At 36.0% G+C, this 17,111-nt stretch overlaps 3 protein-coding genes across 6 annotated transcripts; 1 reads left to right on the top strand and 2 right to left on the bottom strand.

Annotated features, from left to right (window-relative positions):
• Nucleotides 1-190: 190 nt before the first annotated feature.
• LOC125203562 (protein CREG1) lies at nucleotides 191-2,736 on the bottom strand. Of its 2 annotated transcripts, none has more exons than XM_048101945.1 (6): nucleotides 2,512-2,736; nucleotides 2,091-2,126; nucleotides 1,367-1,568; nucleotides 802-880; nucleotides 616-733; nucleotides 191-499 (listed from the first exon to the last, which is right to left on the bottom strand). In XM_048101945.1, the coding sequence occupies exons 1-6, from the start codon at nucleotides 2,676-2,678 to the stop codon at nucleotides 475-477; spliced, it is 627 nt and encodes a 208-aa protein (XP_047957902.1). In that variant the 5' UTR covers nucleotides 2,679-2,736; the 3' UTR covers nucleotides 191-474. The 2 variants fall into 2 exon arrangements, with proteins under 2 accessions (XP_047957902.1, XP_047957901.1); XM_048101944.1 differs by having other exon boundaries at nucleotides 191-502; nucleotides 2,512-2,732.
• Nucleotides 2,737-4,444: 1,708 nt separating this feature from the next.
• LOC125207782 (protein NRT1/ PTR FAMILY 5.8-like) lies at nucleotides 4,445-7,023 on the bottom strand. Its single transcript, XM_048107257.1, has 4 exons — nucleotides 6,734-7,023; nucleotides 6,441-6,658; nucleotides 5,730-6,250; nucleotides 4,445-5,311 (listed from the first exon to the last, which is right to left on the bottom strand). The coding sequence occupies exons 1-4, from the start codon at nucleotides 6,801-6,803 to the stop codon at nucleotides 4,513-4,515; spliced, it is 1,608 nt and encodes a 535-aa protein (XP_047963214.1). The 5' UTR covers nucleotides 6,804-7,023; the 3' UTR covers nucleotides 4,445-4,512.
• Nucleotides 7,024-13,408: 6,385 nt separating this feature from the next.
• On the top strand, nucleotides 13,409-16,917 carry LOC125207236 (probable zinc transporter protein DDB_G0291141). 3 transcript variants are annotated; one of them, XM_048106495.1, is made up of 3 exons: nucleotides 13,409-15,923; nucleotides 16,008-16,314; nucleotides 16,501-16,917. In XM_048106495.1, exons 1-2 carry the CDS (start codon nucleotides 13,483-13,485, stop codon nucleotides 16,291-16,293), a joined length of 2,727 nt encoding a protein of 908 aa, XP_047962452.1. In that variant the 5' UTR covers nucleotides 13,409-13,482; the 3' UTR covers nucleotides 16,294-16,314; nucleotides 16,501-16,917. The 3 variants fall into 3 exon arrangements, with proteins under 3 accessions (XP_047962452.1, XP_047962451.1, XP_047962449.1); XM_048106494.1 differs by having other exon boundaries at nucleotides 13,409-16,314; nucleotides 16,508-16,917; XM_048106492.1 differs by having other exon boundaries at nucleotides 13,410-16,314.
• Nucleotides 16,918-17,111: the final 194 nt, after the last annotated feature.

Raw genomic sequence — 17,111 nt, 5'->3', positions numbered from 1 at the left:
TGTCATGTAAGATTGATCTTGGTTTTACGGATACTGGGTCTCAAAAGCCTTCACCTGCGACAAAAGCCTTCAATATCAGACAATCTCAATTTCAGCTCTCATCATCGATGAAAAATTTCGATTATAGCTCCCCCTAAATTACATTCCAACGTGACCTCAAATGAACACTGATGCAAAACAAGCTCAAAAATAAACAGAATGCACTCGAGAGAGAGACCCTTGAAATAAATTTACAATGTGACTGCACAAACAGGTTTCAAACAATATACTCAGAAACAGTAATTTACATCAATATGTAGCACACAGATTTTGCACGATTATGTATATATACACACAGTTAAAGTTCGATTATTCGTATGTTTTCCTCCAATCAGCTGGCTTGGAGCATGTCCAATATACACGATACCTTCAAGCAGAAGGGTCGACGAGTTCCTCTGTGCACAAACAATGATAGGATGGACAATGATCATGCAGTCAACGTGCAGCGGATGCAGGGTCACTCCTTCAAAGAAAGGAGGTAAGTTAGGAAGAAAAAAAAGCATGAAAACAACGAAGATTCATTTTCAGGGATGATTATAGATAATTTTGACACAAATCGGAGATAATTGAACTCACATATCTGCATTGAGGTACTGTTCTGCAGTAATAGGCTTAGCACCCCCGTACCAATTGATCAAGAATATATTTTCGACATCTAATTTGAAGATCTGGAAATCGTGACCTTTAGGCCACCCTGCCAGAATTTTAAACCGAGTGAATAAAAGTTATTTCAAGAGATAGATACAAGAGACATTCACTTACACTTCATTGCAGGATGCTTTGTGAACAATGCAGTTCGAGCGAATTCTTCTTCGTCAGGATTACCCTCAAGTTGGTGTAGCTGAAAATGATTGGATATCATACAAGCAAAGGAATCACTTCACTTCGAAATGCAGACATAAGGTATTCCCAACTATAGTTGTGAAGTAGAATTGAGATGTGCATGAGAGAAAGAGAACCAAGAATGCTATGTGACTATGCAATGCCCCACGGAAAATAGGTAATGAGAGTTCAAGGAAAGATGCTAATTTCAACTAATTGAGCGGTACCACAAACATATCAAATTATCAAGTTCATATTTATTCTCATGATTGCAGTTCTAGCAAAAATTCAGAAAAAGGCAATCAATTAACCAAGATATGTTTGGGATGAGCACTAGAGCATATACTTTGCGGTAGTCTAAACTTTAAATCCATGCAGCACAACACACAAACTCACGACTTCAAACTAGAAATGTAGAACAAGATGAGAGGTAAAGAAGCTATCTACAAATGCAGAACTGGCAAAAGAAGTAATCATTATGAAGCTATAGATACTAAGACATCACCTTTCCCACAATCGTGATTTTCGAACAAGAGGGGTCCTCAGGGTCTTCCTTGCCACAAGTCCCAAGGTTATATTCGCTCAACGTGAAGGAAGCCCTCTGGTCCTCCAAAGCATTTCGTGCTGTTGGATCAAGGGTTGTCAAGTAGAAGTAAGGGATGCCTTTTCCTTCGTCAGGCAACCCATCACTAAATGAAACCACATTTCTGCACAAGATTCAAATGCTCCATCATAACCACGAAAAGTTGCAAAATATTAGAAATTCAAGAATCAAACAGACCACAAAAGGAGACAACTAATGGCATAAGCAAGGGTCAATCTATATCAATAAGGAATATACTAGGTAATCCATCACAAAGTGAAACTACATTCTGCAAAAAGTTCAAGCAAAACAGAAATAGAGAAGACAAAAAGTAAAAGAAATCCCCGATCCATAGTATAATAAATAACAAATGAATGAAATATGGCCACAAAGATGATGTTAAATCAATGCCTCTTAACTCCAAACCAAGACCTTTACATTGACCACCTAGTTCCAAAATGGCTAACATTTTAAACCATCTAAAAGAGGAAACTGATATTGAAGCATCTTCGACATAAACCTCGGAGATATCAAGCAATGTGCCTCATATCCGATTAAAAGAATTGCATTCAGTCATGTCAGCAAGATTACTTCTCCAAACTTGATTATTAAATCAAATTCAACTGTAAGATTCAGATGCAATTACCCGAACGGCGCTCCTCCCCATTCACCGGATATCGTGCTGCAATATAGTAAATGAAAGGTATCAGTTTCAGCTCTAACACTATGCTTTTGATCCAAATTAAGATGATAAAGCCTCCAAGTATGGGGCAACACCAACACTAGCATAATAAAATCAACAAGCACCATTAAAATACACAGAAAACAGATAACTGATTCAATTCCTATCCCTCAACAAAACTTTGTTTAATACAAATTCATCAACATCAGTGAAAACACAAAAAACACGCACTACTTACTCAATCCCCATCATCAAAACCTCAACTAAGAACAAATTCAATAGACTTTGATTAATTAAGAACTAAGTAGCACCATCACATATTCAAAATTCACAAATAATCACAATGATAATAGCAATCAATTGCCGCGATCGTCGAATTTGTTACCTGAGTACACCCCATGAACTCTGTGAAACCAACCACCGGGCAAACAACGCCGTATCATCACGCCAGGGCCTGGGTGCTGACGTCAGCAACGGCCGCCCTTGTACGGATTGCTGAAGCAATCCGAAAAATGCAAAGACAAAGCAATGAATGAACCCTCTGAGTTTCATTTTCTCTCAGATTTTTGCTTCTCTGAGCCAATTAATGGAATGATGCTGACGGAATACACTTCCTTCTCATCCATATCTATCTAATTGACCAATTGATTTTGCAATCATTGAGAAAATATGTTTTTAGTAGTAATTTTTATTTGTATATTGTTAAATTTTATTAAGATCACATCTGTTAATACAATTATCGATATTAACATTAGTAGTGCATTTTTATTTTATTTATTTAGTTTAATTTTAATACTTAAAAGATTAGAGTATTATTATTCCTTATTATAAAAATTACATAAAATTCAAAAATTGATTTATCTATTTTCACTATAACTTAATACTAAGATATAGTAAATGGAGCTTTGATTTTTATGCTATAGTATTATTTATAAATGACATAAAAATGATAAAATTAATACTATAACGAATCTCTGTATATTAATACGTTTGTCAAAATTGTATCCAATGTTTTTATGTTAGGCCGATCTTTAAGTCTAATTATTATAATTAATTGGGGTGGTCACATATAGTAATTGCTAATAAATTAAACAAAAACTATAGGGAGTGCAAATTTATTCAGTGTCTGTACCACTGTATGTCATTAATAGGCTATTTATGATATTAATTACGACGATTAAATATTAATTCTCGTATCTACGGCCAGTACTATTATTCTTTTATGTTTACATTTGCATTTGATGCATATTGTGTGAGTTGGTTACAAGTATGAGATGCCACACTTTAAGACATAATCTATATTCTAAAATGGATGGAGTATTATGTAACTTCACATAATATTAGAAAACTCTCGACACTGAAGGCCCAAATGTAGTATTATTGGCAAAATATGGGCCCATCCAGCATGGGCTTACACGTACGACTTACGGCTTTTTGGTATCATCTTATCTTATCCACGTTATTTTTTTATAAAAAATTGTATGTATAAATTACATTTTGAGTAGTATATACTTCACACTTTCACTTTACATGGGTTATCTTTATACTAATTAGATTCTTGATGCTTCATTTATAAAATTTAACTCTCATATTTCAATTCACTCTAACAAAAATAAAATTAAAAGAATCTAAGTTTACAATAGAATATATATGAACATTTTTTTTAAGATAATAAATCTTATAGTAGTACTATATAGTATAACAATTAAAACACACTTCACCGTCGTAAAGTTGAGACAATACACTATTGCCGAAGGTAGAAAAAGTACTACTACAATGCATATAAGTAGAGTTGAACCCAAATATATATCAAATCCAAAATAATAAAATAAATGTGTTCTTGTACATAAATGAAAGTGCATGTAGTTATTCTGTTGAAAAATATTGTAATGGGTAGTATTTATTTTTATGTTTTCAATTGGATGTGGCAATGGATAGAGTTTAAAACCTACGGTTCTATTCTATTAATAGAAAGAAGCCAATAATAGCATTTGGTATTTCCAATATAAGAAAAGACTATTTCATCTCAGCCTAAAAAGGAGTAATTTTTTGTCATGAATAATATATTAATTTTTATCTATTTAATGTTTCTTTCACTTTTAGGGCGGGTCTTAATACCAAAATGCCAAATTGATCTTTTTTTCATTTTCATTCGATCATCCATGTCATAGGGGTGTATCAATCGTCTGAACCAATACTTTCTTAAGTCTAAACTATATTTAAAATTTTGTTGAATAAATTTTAAATTTAGTCCTTCCATATCAAGGAGTACTCCTCTAAACCTAGAAGCAATCGTTTGAATCAAATCGAGTAGGTAATGGTCATTTACAATGTACAATTTATTCCTAAGCTGAAATCACTGTCAAATCCAAGTCCTTGAATCCTACTACCTCTTCAAAAACTTACAAAACACAAGAAAAGCTAGCAAACTAAAAGCACTCCAAAAAGCCAAAAACCAATAGTACTTATCAAGCCTAGCTTGAGCCATATCATCAGAAAACCAACTCCCCCGCCCTCCCTCACCGCTCGTCACCTGCTCGATCACCGATATTAAAATCGCACTCACGAAGCTCCCCACCCCGAACACGCTCGTGTACAACGCTATCCCCATCGTCCTCATACTCGTAGGCACCTCTGAGTAAAAATACTCTTGCATTCCCACCACTGTGAATATATCCGATATTCCTAGAAGAATGTACTGCGGAAGCAGCCAGAATATGCTCAACGGCACCTCCTCACATGAGTCATGGCATATGTGCAGCCGCCACCTCTCTGTCAGGGCTGCTATCACCATCGCCACCACGGACAGGAACATCCCGATCCCCATCCTCTCCATCACGGAGATGCCCTTCTCGCTGCGCCTCAGGCTCTGGACCAACGGGATGAAGAGCTTGTTGTACCATGGCATGAGGATGATGATGGAGATGGTGATCGAGCTTTGTAGCGCGGCCGGGGGGATCTTGAAGCTTTTTCCTATGTTCCTCCTCATGGTCATGCCTTGCTTGGTGAAGAACGTTGCGGGTTGTTGGAAGATCACCGCGAACATCAGTAGCATTGTCCACACGGGAAGCAGGCGCAGGACGACCTTTGCAGCCTCCAGAGGCTTCAGAGGCTCGTTGTTTGCCTGTTGGCGCGTGCTCCCGGTTTCTTGATCTTGGCTGCACAGCCCTGCTTTCTCCTCAAGCCTGCATCCACAATCCAACATTCATTATCAAGAATTTGTCACAAATATGCATCAAAATGTTCAAACATGACTCATTATAATCATCTTTATAAATTTGGTGACAAAAATGTGCATCATTTCAATTCAACTAACTCCAACTCAATTATGTTACACAAAATCAAGAATTTGTGATAGAGATGTGCATCAAACATTCAAACAAGATTCATCCCACTAAACTATACTAACATAATTTCAAGAACTTGCCAACATAACTATGCATCAAACATTCAAACAAGATTCTTTTCCAACTCAACTATGCAACACATGAACACAGAGATATGCATCATATGCTCAAAATTAGTAGTACTACTAAATTAGACAGCATAGATTCAAGAACAAGTGACAAAAAAAAACAGCATTAAATGTTCAAAAACACTCACTCAAGCTCAGCCACCTCATACTCATTCCTCAAGGAGCCACTCCCGCCACAGATGAGCTTCGACACGCCTGCTTTAACAGCCCGGACAGCGACCTCAAACACACTCACATCCCCAATCCTGCCCTGCTTCTGCACATAAAACCGTGCGCCACACAGAAACATGACAATGGACACAATCATCGACAGCGCTGGGATGGCAAACCCCAACCCCCACCCGTACGTGTCCTGAATATACGACATCACGGACACACCCAACAGGCTGCCACAGCACACCCCAAAGTACCACCACTGGAAGAACCAGCTCTTCCCGTCCGACCCCTTCCCCTCCTCCCCGCCCGTAACCGGCAGAGCCTCGTACGTGGCCTCCAGCTGCTCGGCCCCGAACGCCTGCAGCGAAGGGTTGTACCCTCCCTGCCCCACCGAGATGAGATACAGAGACAAGCACAGAGATGACACTGAATGCACCTTATTCGAATGCGCCCAAGGCCACGTCACCGCTGTTGATGTCAATGCTAATAGCCCCTGCATATTACACAGAGAGAGGCGTGTTAGGATACATTAATTTTCAAATTCAATTGCAAATGATTGACACACAGTGAAATTTAAAGTGGAAGGATGACTAGGGATCCATGATCCATGATGGAATGCATGTGTAATCTCCACTAAGTGAGAACATGAATTGTGGAAAAATAAAGAGAAGAATGGAACCCACGGCGGCGTAGAGGAGGGAGGAGGCGAGGATGGTGGAGTATTTATCGCAATAGGAATCGGCGAGCATGGAGACGATCAAGGGGAGCATGGAGGTGAATCCGACCCAGCTGTTGACGAATTTGGCTGCGGAAGAATTCTTCATCTCGATTACATCGGTGAGATACGTGACCAGATTCGAGGCCACTCCTTTGAATGCAAATCTCTCCATTCCAGATATAACTGCAACATTTCCAAATTTGAATTATTATTTTTCACGAGGGAGAGAGGGGTGTGTGTGTGTGTGTGGGCGCTTACTTATGAGAAGAATACAAGGCTTATTGAGTCCGCCTCCGCCGCCGACCATTGATGTGTGAGGTTCAGGCATGATGAGAGAGAAAGGAAACAAACATGAAGATGATCGGAAGGAGATGGAGACAAGGTGGAATGACACAATAGATTCTAACACTAACTATGAGAGAGCTCTCTCTCTGTTGATGTGTGTCATGTATATATATGTGTTTTTAGATAAGTGGATTTTCTCTCAAATCATGAACTCACATATTGGACAACAGATGCTAATTGCTAACTAACAACCCACTCTATTCTCTCTACTGTTACGATCTTAATCGGGATACAATTTCAAATTTTAGATACCAAAATTGTAGTTTTATGAATATGAGAGTATAAAATATTGTGTCCAAAGTAAAGGTGGATTTTAATCAGAGATGGAGATTAGGGAGAGTAATTTTAATCGGACAGAAGGATTTTAATCAGAGCTCTTAGTGAAACATTGGCCTATTTACTATTTACAGTAGAAACAGAAATGTGATTTTTATTGTGGATGCTAAAATAGTAAAATGTGATTCTTATTGTGGAATGAAGGAAATAGTATTTTCTAATATATGTAAATTAGGAATAAGGGAGAAAATATTTTTGGAATGGGGATTTGATCAGAGCACTCAGCAGGAACTATTTGTTTTTTTTTTTCTTTCATGTAGTGGAACACTGGATAATGCACTCACTGAGATATATCGATATTAGAATATGCTAAAATAGTAGATTTTGCCACGTGGCATATTGCATGTAAATTAAAATATATCACGTGAGAGGGGTTCGAATATTAATAATTAATTAGCTTTTTTTCGAAGACATTGAGTGATTTCGTCACCTTGTTACATAAATTTAGGTCAGTACTCCAAAATTCAAACTATGAAATACGATCTGATGTGAAAAATCCAAAATATAAAAATATATAAAACTAAAAAAATCCCATATTAAAAATCTGAAAGTTTTAAAATTCAACTAAAATCTGATAATCTAATATACCAAATAATACTGCTATTATAATTGTTCTAATACAAATATTTTATATCTCTTATGAATATCATTATACTCCTATTTTATTATATATATATTTCGAATTTCAAGAGTACTTAAGGATTTTATAAACATGGTTAATTATAACATATTTTGACAAAATATACAATGTCGGGTACAAAGTTGTTTTCTTTTTAGAAACATTGTAATATTATTAGTAATTTGCTAAACGTGAGTAATTTCCAATAAAAATTTTAAGGTTGCAATTTTGAACTGTAATAAACCTCTCTAGTTTTTCCACTTTTATTCACAAGAAAATCCGTCGTCCAACTTAACTTCGTTGATAAATAATTGTTCAAACAACACAAGATCCTTAATTTATTTTCCATGTATATGTATGTATGTACGTACGTACGTACGTACCATGAAGTGAAAAAGATGTGGTGTAGATGTCGACATAGTGCTAAAATTACTAGTTTAAGTAGTAACAAAATCGTGATGAATCAAATTTATTAACTCCTTTCCTAAAAAAGAAAACTTGCGTCATTGTACGTTTTAAACACAAATCGGGAAAAATCTTGAATAATTTATTAAGGAAAGTGGATTAATACGTCATAATCCTCTGAGTGGAAAAAGGAAAAAAAATAACAGCTTTCAATAATAAAATGGTGTGGATTCTAACATGTGGCTGCCCACGCTGATTGCGTGCACGTAAACTATAGTCACACTTAAACCACATTTATTTACTAAATGTGTTAATTAAATACATACAGTCATCATATTACGTGGACTATAAAATTAAAATTTATTTGGTTATCATATTACGTGGACTACCACTTAATTCGCATTGAGGAAGAAAATTAAAATAAAAAGGGCCTAAGTTTGGTAGGGCTATATCTTGTAAAATTAGTAATTGGTTTGATAGTAATATGAGTATTTTCAAAGTGATTTAAATTATTTACGGACTTTAACATAATAATTTATATAAAATTTGAATAAATTTAATTGATTTATTAAAAATTTGGGAAAATAGATTTAATAGGAGTTTTGGCCCTTGATACATATATGTGTGTCCAACCAATTATGGTACTAGCATCCACTTGTTTTGCCTTAATGACGAGATTTCGAAAACACAAACTCTTTTAATAAAGTTATAAGTAAAATGTGACCAAAAATCAGTTAAAAAGTTATCTAACAGATTTTGGTGTTTTCCTATTTAGATGAAGTTTTAGTCTGGAAAATGAACTTTATGTTCTGTCACTCTAATCTACTCCTACTAATCATAAAAGCAGGGAGAAATTTACTTGTTTTCTGAATTCGAAAACAACCACCAAAAAGTTCGTACGTAACCACACATTTAAAGTATGCATGCTAATTAAACGTAATCTATTTATATTTATTATACAAATTGTATAACGCATAACCTTAGCAATATGGAGTAGTATACAAAATCAAAATCAATCTTATTCTATAGGATATGTGCGAATTATATGGATTTTGATGTGAATACTCATTACCTAATAGTTGTTCTGACACATATGTTGAAATAATGATCCTGAACAATTTTGGAGGAAGTGAAAAATGAATTAATAGAGATGGGGCTTTATTATATTCCTTAACATGTGTTCCACTTTAACTCAATATACATGAATTTAAAAAATTATAAAGGAAAGTTAGTTAAAAAAAGTTAGTGCTATAATATGTGTATCTTATTTTATATATTAATGTTCAAATAAAATTAGATTAATAGTATAAATAATTGAAATTTAGGGTTCATTATAAAAAGGACTAGTAATAAAAATGAAGTGAGACAATTAATAAGTAACATACCAAAATGAAATATTGAGACACATATGGGTGACGGAGGGAGTACTTTAAAAGGATATAAAGTAATTTTTTAAATAAAAAATATTATACTCCCTTTGTCCCATAAAAATATGTGCACTTTTTATTTTCGTCCGTCCTACAAAAATATGTGCATTTCATTCTTAGAAAGTTATATCAATTTAATAATATAGGTCTCACTATCCACTTAATACTACTTTACTTATTATTTTTCTCTCTCTCTTACTTTATCATACTATTCATCTTCATCTCTCTTACTTTACAATTTTTATCTTAATTCTAGTGTCATATTCATTGCCATAATTTTATTGACGGAGGAGTATTGATTAACATTATAGTTCGGCCTAAAAGAAAAAGAATATGTGCAGTAGTATTATTAATTCATATCTATCGGGCTGAATGTATATTCAATAGTAGTCGAAGTAGGCCATGATTCCCTTCTTAATTAATGACGTTGATTGGACGTTTATATATAAGAACCTTCGATATCTATAACTTATTGTACTCCAGGATAATCAAAATTACATGCAAATCAAGGTTTTAATTTACAACAAATCTATGTAATCAAATTTTATAATTTATTTGAAAAAAATAGGTGCATTCAGATTCAGGATTTTGAAATTGGGGGTGAAAAAAATGTTATGGTGACTTAAAAATATGATAATAAAAACTCTAATTGTCAAAAATGCAATGATAAAAGAATGCTACACAAACCGCAATTGTTAGGAATCGAACTAAGTCACTTATGCTACAACAGTGAGATACTAAATTATTAATTAAGAACGTATATTTGTTATATGCTGCATAAGCCACTGGGTGCATTTTTGCAATTAATTAAAATATATAGATTTATATATAGTACATGGAAAGTGCATAATATTGTAGTCATATGTTTATGATTTGTGTATTATTATTTTTTTACTTTTTTGGAACCATAAATGTAATTAGTGCATATTTTAATTCAAATTTCAAAAATAATAAAAAGAAAATTCAAATATAAAAATAAAAAATGAGGTTAAAGACTAATAAGTCTTTTTAACTTGTCCACTTACTACATTTGCTATTTTAATGTATAATTAATACATTAAATTATTAATATAACCTTATTTTAGTCGTACAAAATTTGGTTATTTATCATTACTCTTTAATTTACATGTTGAGTTTTAGTTCTATATTTTAAAGTCTAAGTAATTTGGGAGTAGTATAAAAGGCACAATATGAAAACGAAAAATGTTAACATGGACTTTACATCATCAGTACTATGAAAATGATTTTTCAACTTATAATTTCCAATTATAGGTTTACTATGAAAATGATTTTTCAACTTATAATTTCCAATTATAGGTTTGATCACTTAATGCAATATGCAATATGGAGTAGTATTATAATACTAGAAAACATCATAAATGTATATAATGCATATCAATACATGATATAGAAATAGAATACTAGTACTATATTAATACTCCATAGTAGTAAATGAAACACATATTTATCCTTAAAATATGCATTTTAAGGATAAAATGTGCATGTTTGGTGCTCTAGCTAGTATTAATTCGAATAATTCTTACTAGGACGACCAAACATGAACACAACAAATAAATCAAACCAATTTTTTTAATAAATGTAACATATTACTACTATAAATCACCAAAAAGTGGTGAGCAACAGCTCCCAAACGGAACCAAAAACAAATACCAGTAACCATATAGAACAACCACAAAATAACAAGACCGAAAAACATCCATAGTTAAAGAACAAACAACCCAACATTAAGAAAGAGCATGTAAAATCATCTTAACTTATCTACCATCAGAAGAAGTCTCAACAAACAAACAACTCTCGACAACACAAGGGCACAACACCGAAGCAAAAAGGCCACTCACATAAAAAAAGTTCATACATGGAAAACATTATATTGCTTGATTTCGACACTATATTCCACAGTACCAATCTATTGTCTTAGTAGGACATCACTAAATTCAGATTCTAATCTATTCGAACATTGCTCTGAATTCTAGATTCACCCGCCACGTGGGCTAACATTCTTAAATATTTAATCTCACGAAAATAATCCCTCTTCAAATTGTATGTATGTTTAATGTTCTTTAAAATCCATACGAGTACTAATTTATATGCAATTTATTCTCCATGTGGAGTAATATTTAATAAAATTATTTTGAAAGGGAATGCTTTAGTACATAATTTATCAAGAAACTATGAACACATAAAAAGTAAGTATATTTGACACGTCAATTCAGTAAATATGACATAATTTCACTGTATAAGATTCGTGAATATGAATAAAAGATAGACGTAAGAATGCCAGCAAAAGAGGGAGAAAAAAATAGTCCTCTAAAGGCCACGTATTATTTCACAATCCAAAGTTTGATAAATTAAACTTTGAAGAGACACATGTTTTATTGGGTGCATTAGCTTTGTTGTTGCCATACACTAAAAAAATGTAGCTTCGAAGAAATTACTATTATTAAAAGTTGACCACATTAATTGTGACAATTTGTCAATCAAATGAAAAAAAAAATAAAAATTAGTGCACTAGTTTGTTACAGCATTGTTTTTCTTTTTATGAGTTAGATGTTTCAGCTTTGTTGTTGCCATACACTAAAAAAATGTTGCTTCGAATAAATTACTATTCTACTATTTTTATAAGTTGACCACATTAATTGTGGCAATTTTGTCAATCAAATGAAAAATAAAATAAAATTAGTGCACTAGTTTGTTAGTTGTTACAGCATTGTTTTTTCTTTTTATGAGTTCGATGTTTTTATTCTTCTGGTTTATAATGTTTCTTTCTTTCTTTTTTCCTTTTGTTGGTGGATTGGTGACGAGGAAATCACTCTTTTGATTGCTCCATTATTGAAAAAAAAATTCTTGTTTACGGAAACTATGAAGATGGTGCATGAATTAAATTAATAGTATTTGTCATTGATATCGTTTTCAATTAATAATTTAAACTTTACTTTGGTATGTTGCAATATGTAATCTAGATAATGTAATCATTCAAATGCAAATGAAGACATTATAACGAACAAGATTCGGAACTTTATAAAATATTATCCTGCACATTATAGATCTTTCAGTTCCATACATCGTGTAATTAATTATTTAGTAACCAAAAGCATGGAGCTACTATATGCATAGTTTATGAAGTTTTATCTTATATAAAAACCAAAAAATTAATGTTATTGAATTAAACAATGTTGCCTATTCATACAGAAAATGACATTGTTTAATTGAAAACTATAAGCAATATCACACATCCAAATTTTATGGTTTTTTGACCCATTTTCAAAGTTACGGGACGAACCATATTGACAAAACTTTATAGGAGTACTAGTTCTTTTTAATAATTTGCTCAAAGTTTAAATAAAAAGTATAAAGATATGTAAAGTTTGCACGGCAAAGAGTTTTGTTGTTTTGAACTTCATATAAATCAAATAAACATAATGCATGATTATCTCTTCATAAAACAAATCTATTTCTTATTGGGCCGTTAAAATCTTTTACTTGTTGGGCCCTTACAATTTGTTACTAATTGGGCCGTTCAAAAATTGTCAGTATACAATGTATTTGCATAATTGCATATACATTTAAATGTTTCAAAATATTCAAAGATCTTATGTCATTTCATTAATTTAGATTGGAAAAGTAGACCATCTACGACTAGTAGTACAAGAATAGAAGACCCATGATTATTTATTGACCAAAAAAAAATTAAAATTTATTGACATTCAATTTTGTGATTTTCCAATTTAATTTTGCTTTCTTGACCCAGCGTTACGTTCTCCGTCGACCGGGCCGGGCCTTTCCAAGAAACCGGCGACTTAAATCCAATCCTCTTATTCGGGCCTTCTCTCTCTCCACGCTTTCTCTCACTAAACATGGCCGATCACCACCACCACCACCACCGCCCGAATCGCATCTCCCTCCCCCCACGCGCCGCCAATGCCGCCGCCGCCGCCACTCCGACCCCCCGCCCCGCTTACCCACTCTTCCCCCACACACCTTTCACCCCCGCCGCCACTCCCTCCAAACTCCGCCGCCCTATTTCTCGCCCCTCCGCCGCCACCTCCCTTTTCCTCCTCCTCTTCTCCCTCCGCTCGCTCTACTCCCTCTTCCCATTCCTCCGCGCTTCCCCTCCCTCCTTCTCCATCTTCCCCTTCTCCTTCCTCGTTTCTCTCCTCTCCTTCTTCCTCACCCTCTCCTTCTCTCTCTTCGCCTCCGTTTTCGGCTTAGATTCTCACACTAGAAAGTCCCAGCGCCCCCTTCTCTCTCTCACTCTAATCACCCAATCCCAGCACAAGCTCCTCGCCGCCAAATCACTCCTCCTCGCCGTCGTTTTCCTGCTCAGATTCCAGGCGTTGCGCTACTGCGGCGCGGCGGCGCTGATCCTCGCCGAATTGGCCGGAATCGTCGCGGCGCGTTTCTTCCAGGAAGGTAAAAATCGAGTCTTTACCGATGGGAACTCGATTGGATCATCCAAGATTCGTGGGTTTATCGCGCTTTTATCTGGATTGATCTTGTTATCTCTCAGCTGGGATCGAATCGAATGCTTTCCTTTATCCCATGTGAATATTATCAACAAAGGGTTTGCAGCTTTCCCTAATTCGAATTGTTTGAGGATTTGGCCAATGCTGCTGCCATTCTTGTCAGGGTTTTTGGGGTGTTATGAGAGGGTTTTATCGAATTGGGGGGAAATTCGTGAGCTAGGGCAGAAGAGGGTTAGGTTGATCACGTTGTTCTTCACTACAGTTGTGCTGTTCATACCTGCTTGTGTTAGCATGCTCGTGTTTGAATTCGAGGGCGATAGCATTTCGTTGTCGAGCCTAGGCTGGCCGTTGGTGAATACTGTAGTTTTTGGGGTGCTTTTGAGTGAGAATTACACTGATGAGAAATCAATGGGTGCATCTAAAGATAATCAGAGGGAGTATTTTGTGACATTTGTTTGTACTCTTGTGTTGGAGTTGTTCTATTTTCCCGAGCTCTCGTTGTGGGGACTGCTTGTATGTGGTTTGTTGTTGTGGATTGCGACAAGGGAGCTGAATCCTGTTAGTATTAATTATCCTGAGTTGGGGTATGAGTCGAATGAGTCACGTGGTTTTGAGGTGATGAAACCTCTTAGGCACATTTTGGGTGAGCGGAAGTCACGCAAGATTGCTCTGTTTCTGCTGATAAACACTGCTTATATGGTTGTTGAGTTTGTGGCTGGTTTCATGAGTAACAGCCTTGGGTTGATCTCTGATGCTTGTCACATGCTGTTTGATTGTGCTGCTCTGGCTATTGGTTTGTATGCTTCGTATATTTCGAGGTTGCCAGCAAATGGTCAGTTTAATTATGGGCGTGGGAGGTTTGAGGTTCTCTCGGGATATGCCAATGCTGTTTTTCTGGTTCTTGTCGGAGCGTTGATCACGTTGGAGTCGTTTGAGCGGATTTTGGACCCCCAGGAGATTTCCACGAGCAGCCTGCTGTCTGTTTCGATTGGAGGCTTGGTTGTGAATATGGTGGGGCTTGTTTTCTTTCATGAGGAGCATCATCATGCCCATGGTGGATCCGGGTCGTGTTCACATTCCCATCACTCCCATGGCGAAGAAGCTCATTCACACGAGCATCACCATGATCATCATTCACAGCATCATGGCGACAAGCATCAGGAAGTCGTGGGTATTGTACATGACTGCAGTGAGAAATCGTGTTCAAAACATGAGGAACATCACCACCACCACCACCCGAAGAATGAGCAGCACGACCATGGTCACGAACATGTTGAACTACACGGCCACAATCATCATCATCATCATTCCCATGTACAGGATCAGCACCACCACTTCCACCATGACCACCAGAATCATGTCGGCCAATCAGATCATAGTCACAGTCATGCCGGAGAGAAGGAAAAGCACGACCTCCACCTCCACAGCCGAACTGGTCAACTCGACCATCATCACAAACATGTTGAACCACACCACCACCACCATGATGTCAATGTGGACAACCAACATCATCACCACCACCAGAATCATATTGGCCAATCAGATCACAACCACAGTCATGCGGGAGAGAAGGAAAAGCACGACCTCCACCTCCACCACCAGACTGATCAACTCGACCATCATCAGAAACACGTTGACCCACACCACCACCATGATGCCAATGTGGACAGCCATCATCACCACCATATCCACCACCACGATCATGCCGGAGAAAAGGAAAAGAAGCATCACCACCACCACCACATCGACCACAACATGCAAGGCATCTTCTTGCATGTCCTGGCAGACACCCTGGGAAGCGTTGGAGTTGTTATCTCGACTTTAATGATCAAGTACAAGGGCTGGCTCATTGCTGACCCCGCATGCTCAATATTTATCTCAGCACTGATTGTATCATCTGTGATTCCACTGCTTAGAAATTCGGCAGAAGTCTTGCTGCAGAGAGTCCCCAGATCCTACGAGCAGGATCTCAAAGAAGCTCTGAGCGACGTGATGAAGCTGAAAGGAGTTCTTGGCTCCCAGAATTTTCACGTCTGGAGCTTCACCAACACAGACGTCGTGGGGACCATCCATCTCCATGTATCAGCAGACTCTGATAAACTTTCCATCAAGAAACAAGTTTCACACATTTTACGCGGAGCTGGGGTCAAGGATTTGGCTGTGCAGGTAGAATGCATCGCCGAGTCACTTCAACCCTTATGACTCTGCCTGCATAATGTTCCGGTAATTCCAGAACTTTCTTCTTAGAATTTTCAGCAGAAAGCATGAATGCCATTAAATCTATGATTGCAAAATGTATATCAGTCCCTTTAATTAATCATGTTGTTATGAATGAGGATAGATGCTTGATCATACTTATCTTCGTCTAACTATTAGTACCTCGAGGCCTCATTGTTTCCTTGGTTATAGGGTTCAGTTTGGGACATAGCGGAAGTGAAGTATATTTACAACTGATAGAATGGCACGAAATCGTGGAAGTAAAGTATATTTTCAACTGATAGAATGGCATGAAGCTACTAACTGTCGATCAAAGGCGTCTCAACGAGCAGGCTTTTCTTGTCCAGAGATTATTTTAGTTGATCACAAAACCCTAGTTTGCTGTTCTTGTTGATCACAAAGAGGGCTAAGTTTATGGTTCTTGTCTGCTGTAAAGGTGAGATGTTTGAATAGAAGATGAAGGTTTTACCTTTTGATATATACACAAAATGTATCTGTATTTTTGTAGAATTAAACAGCAGTTATTTAGATGATGATTATGTTTTGCTTTTGAAAGTTATTTTTTGTACAGTTTGCTAACATTACTGAAGTGATACTTTTGTTTGGCTATTTGAATATTTGTAAATCTAGCAACGTTAAATCATAAGTGCTTATAACTATATTAATACTTTTGTTTTGCTATTTGAATATTTGTAAATCTAGCAACGTTAAATCATAAGTGCTTATAACTACAATATCATACTACTACTATTGATTATATATATATACACTCCCTTGGTCCCATAGCATGATCATGTTTAATG

Source organism: Salvia hispanica, chromosome 2 (assembly GCF_023119035.1).
Source record: "Salvia hispanica cultivar TCC Black 2014 chromosome 2, UniMelb_Shisp_WGS_1.0, whole genome shotgun sequence".
NCBI classification, from domain to species: domain Eukaryota; kingdom Viridiplantae; phylum Streptophyta; class Magnoliopsida; order Lamiales; family Lamiaceae; genus Salvia; species Salvia hispanica.
The sequence above is the reverse complement of the archived record's forward strand: the minus strand, read 5'-3'. Positions and strand labels throughout refer to the sequence as shown.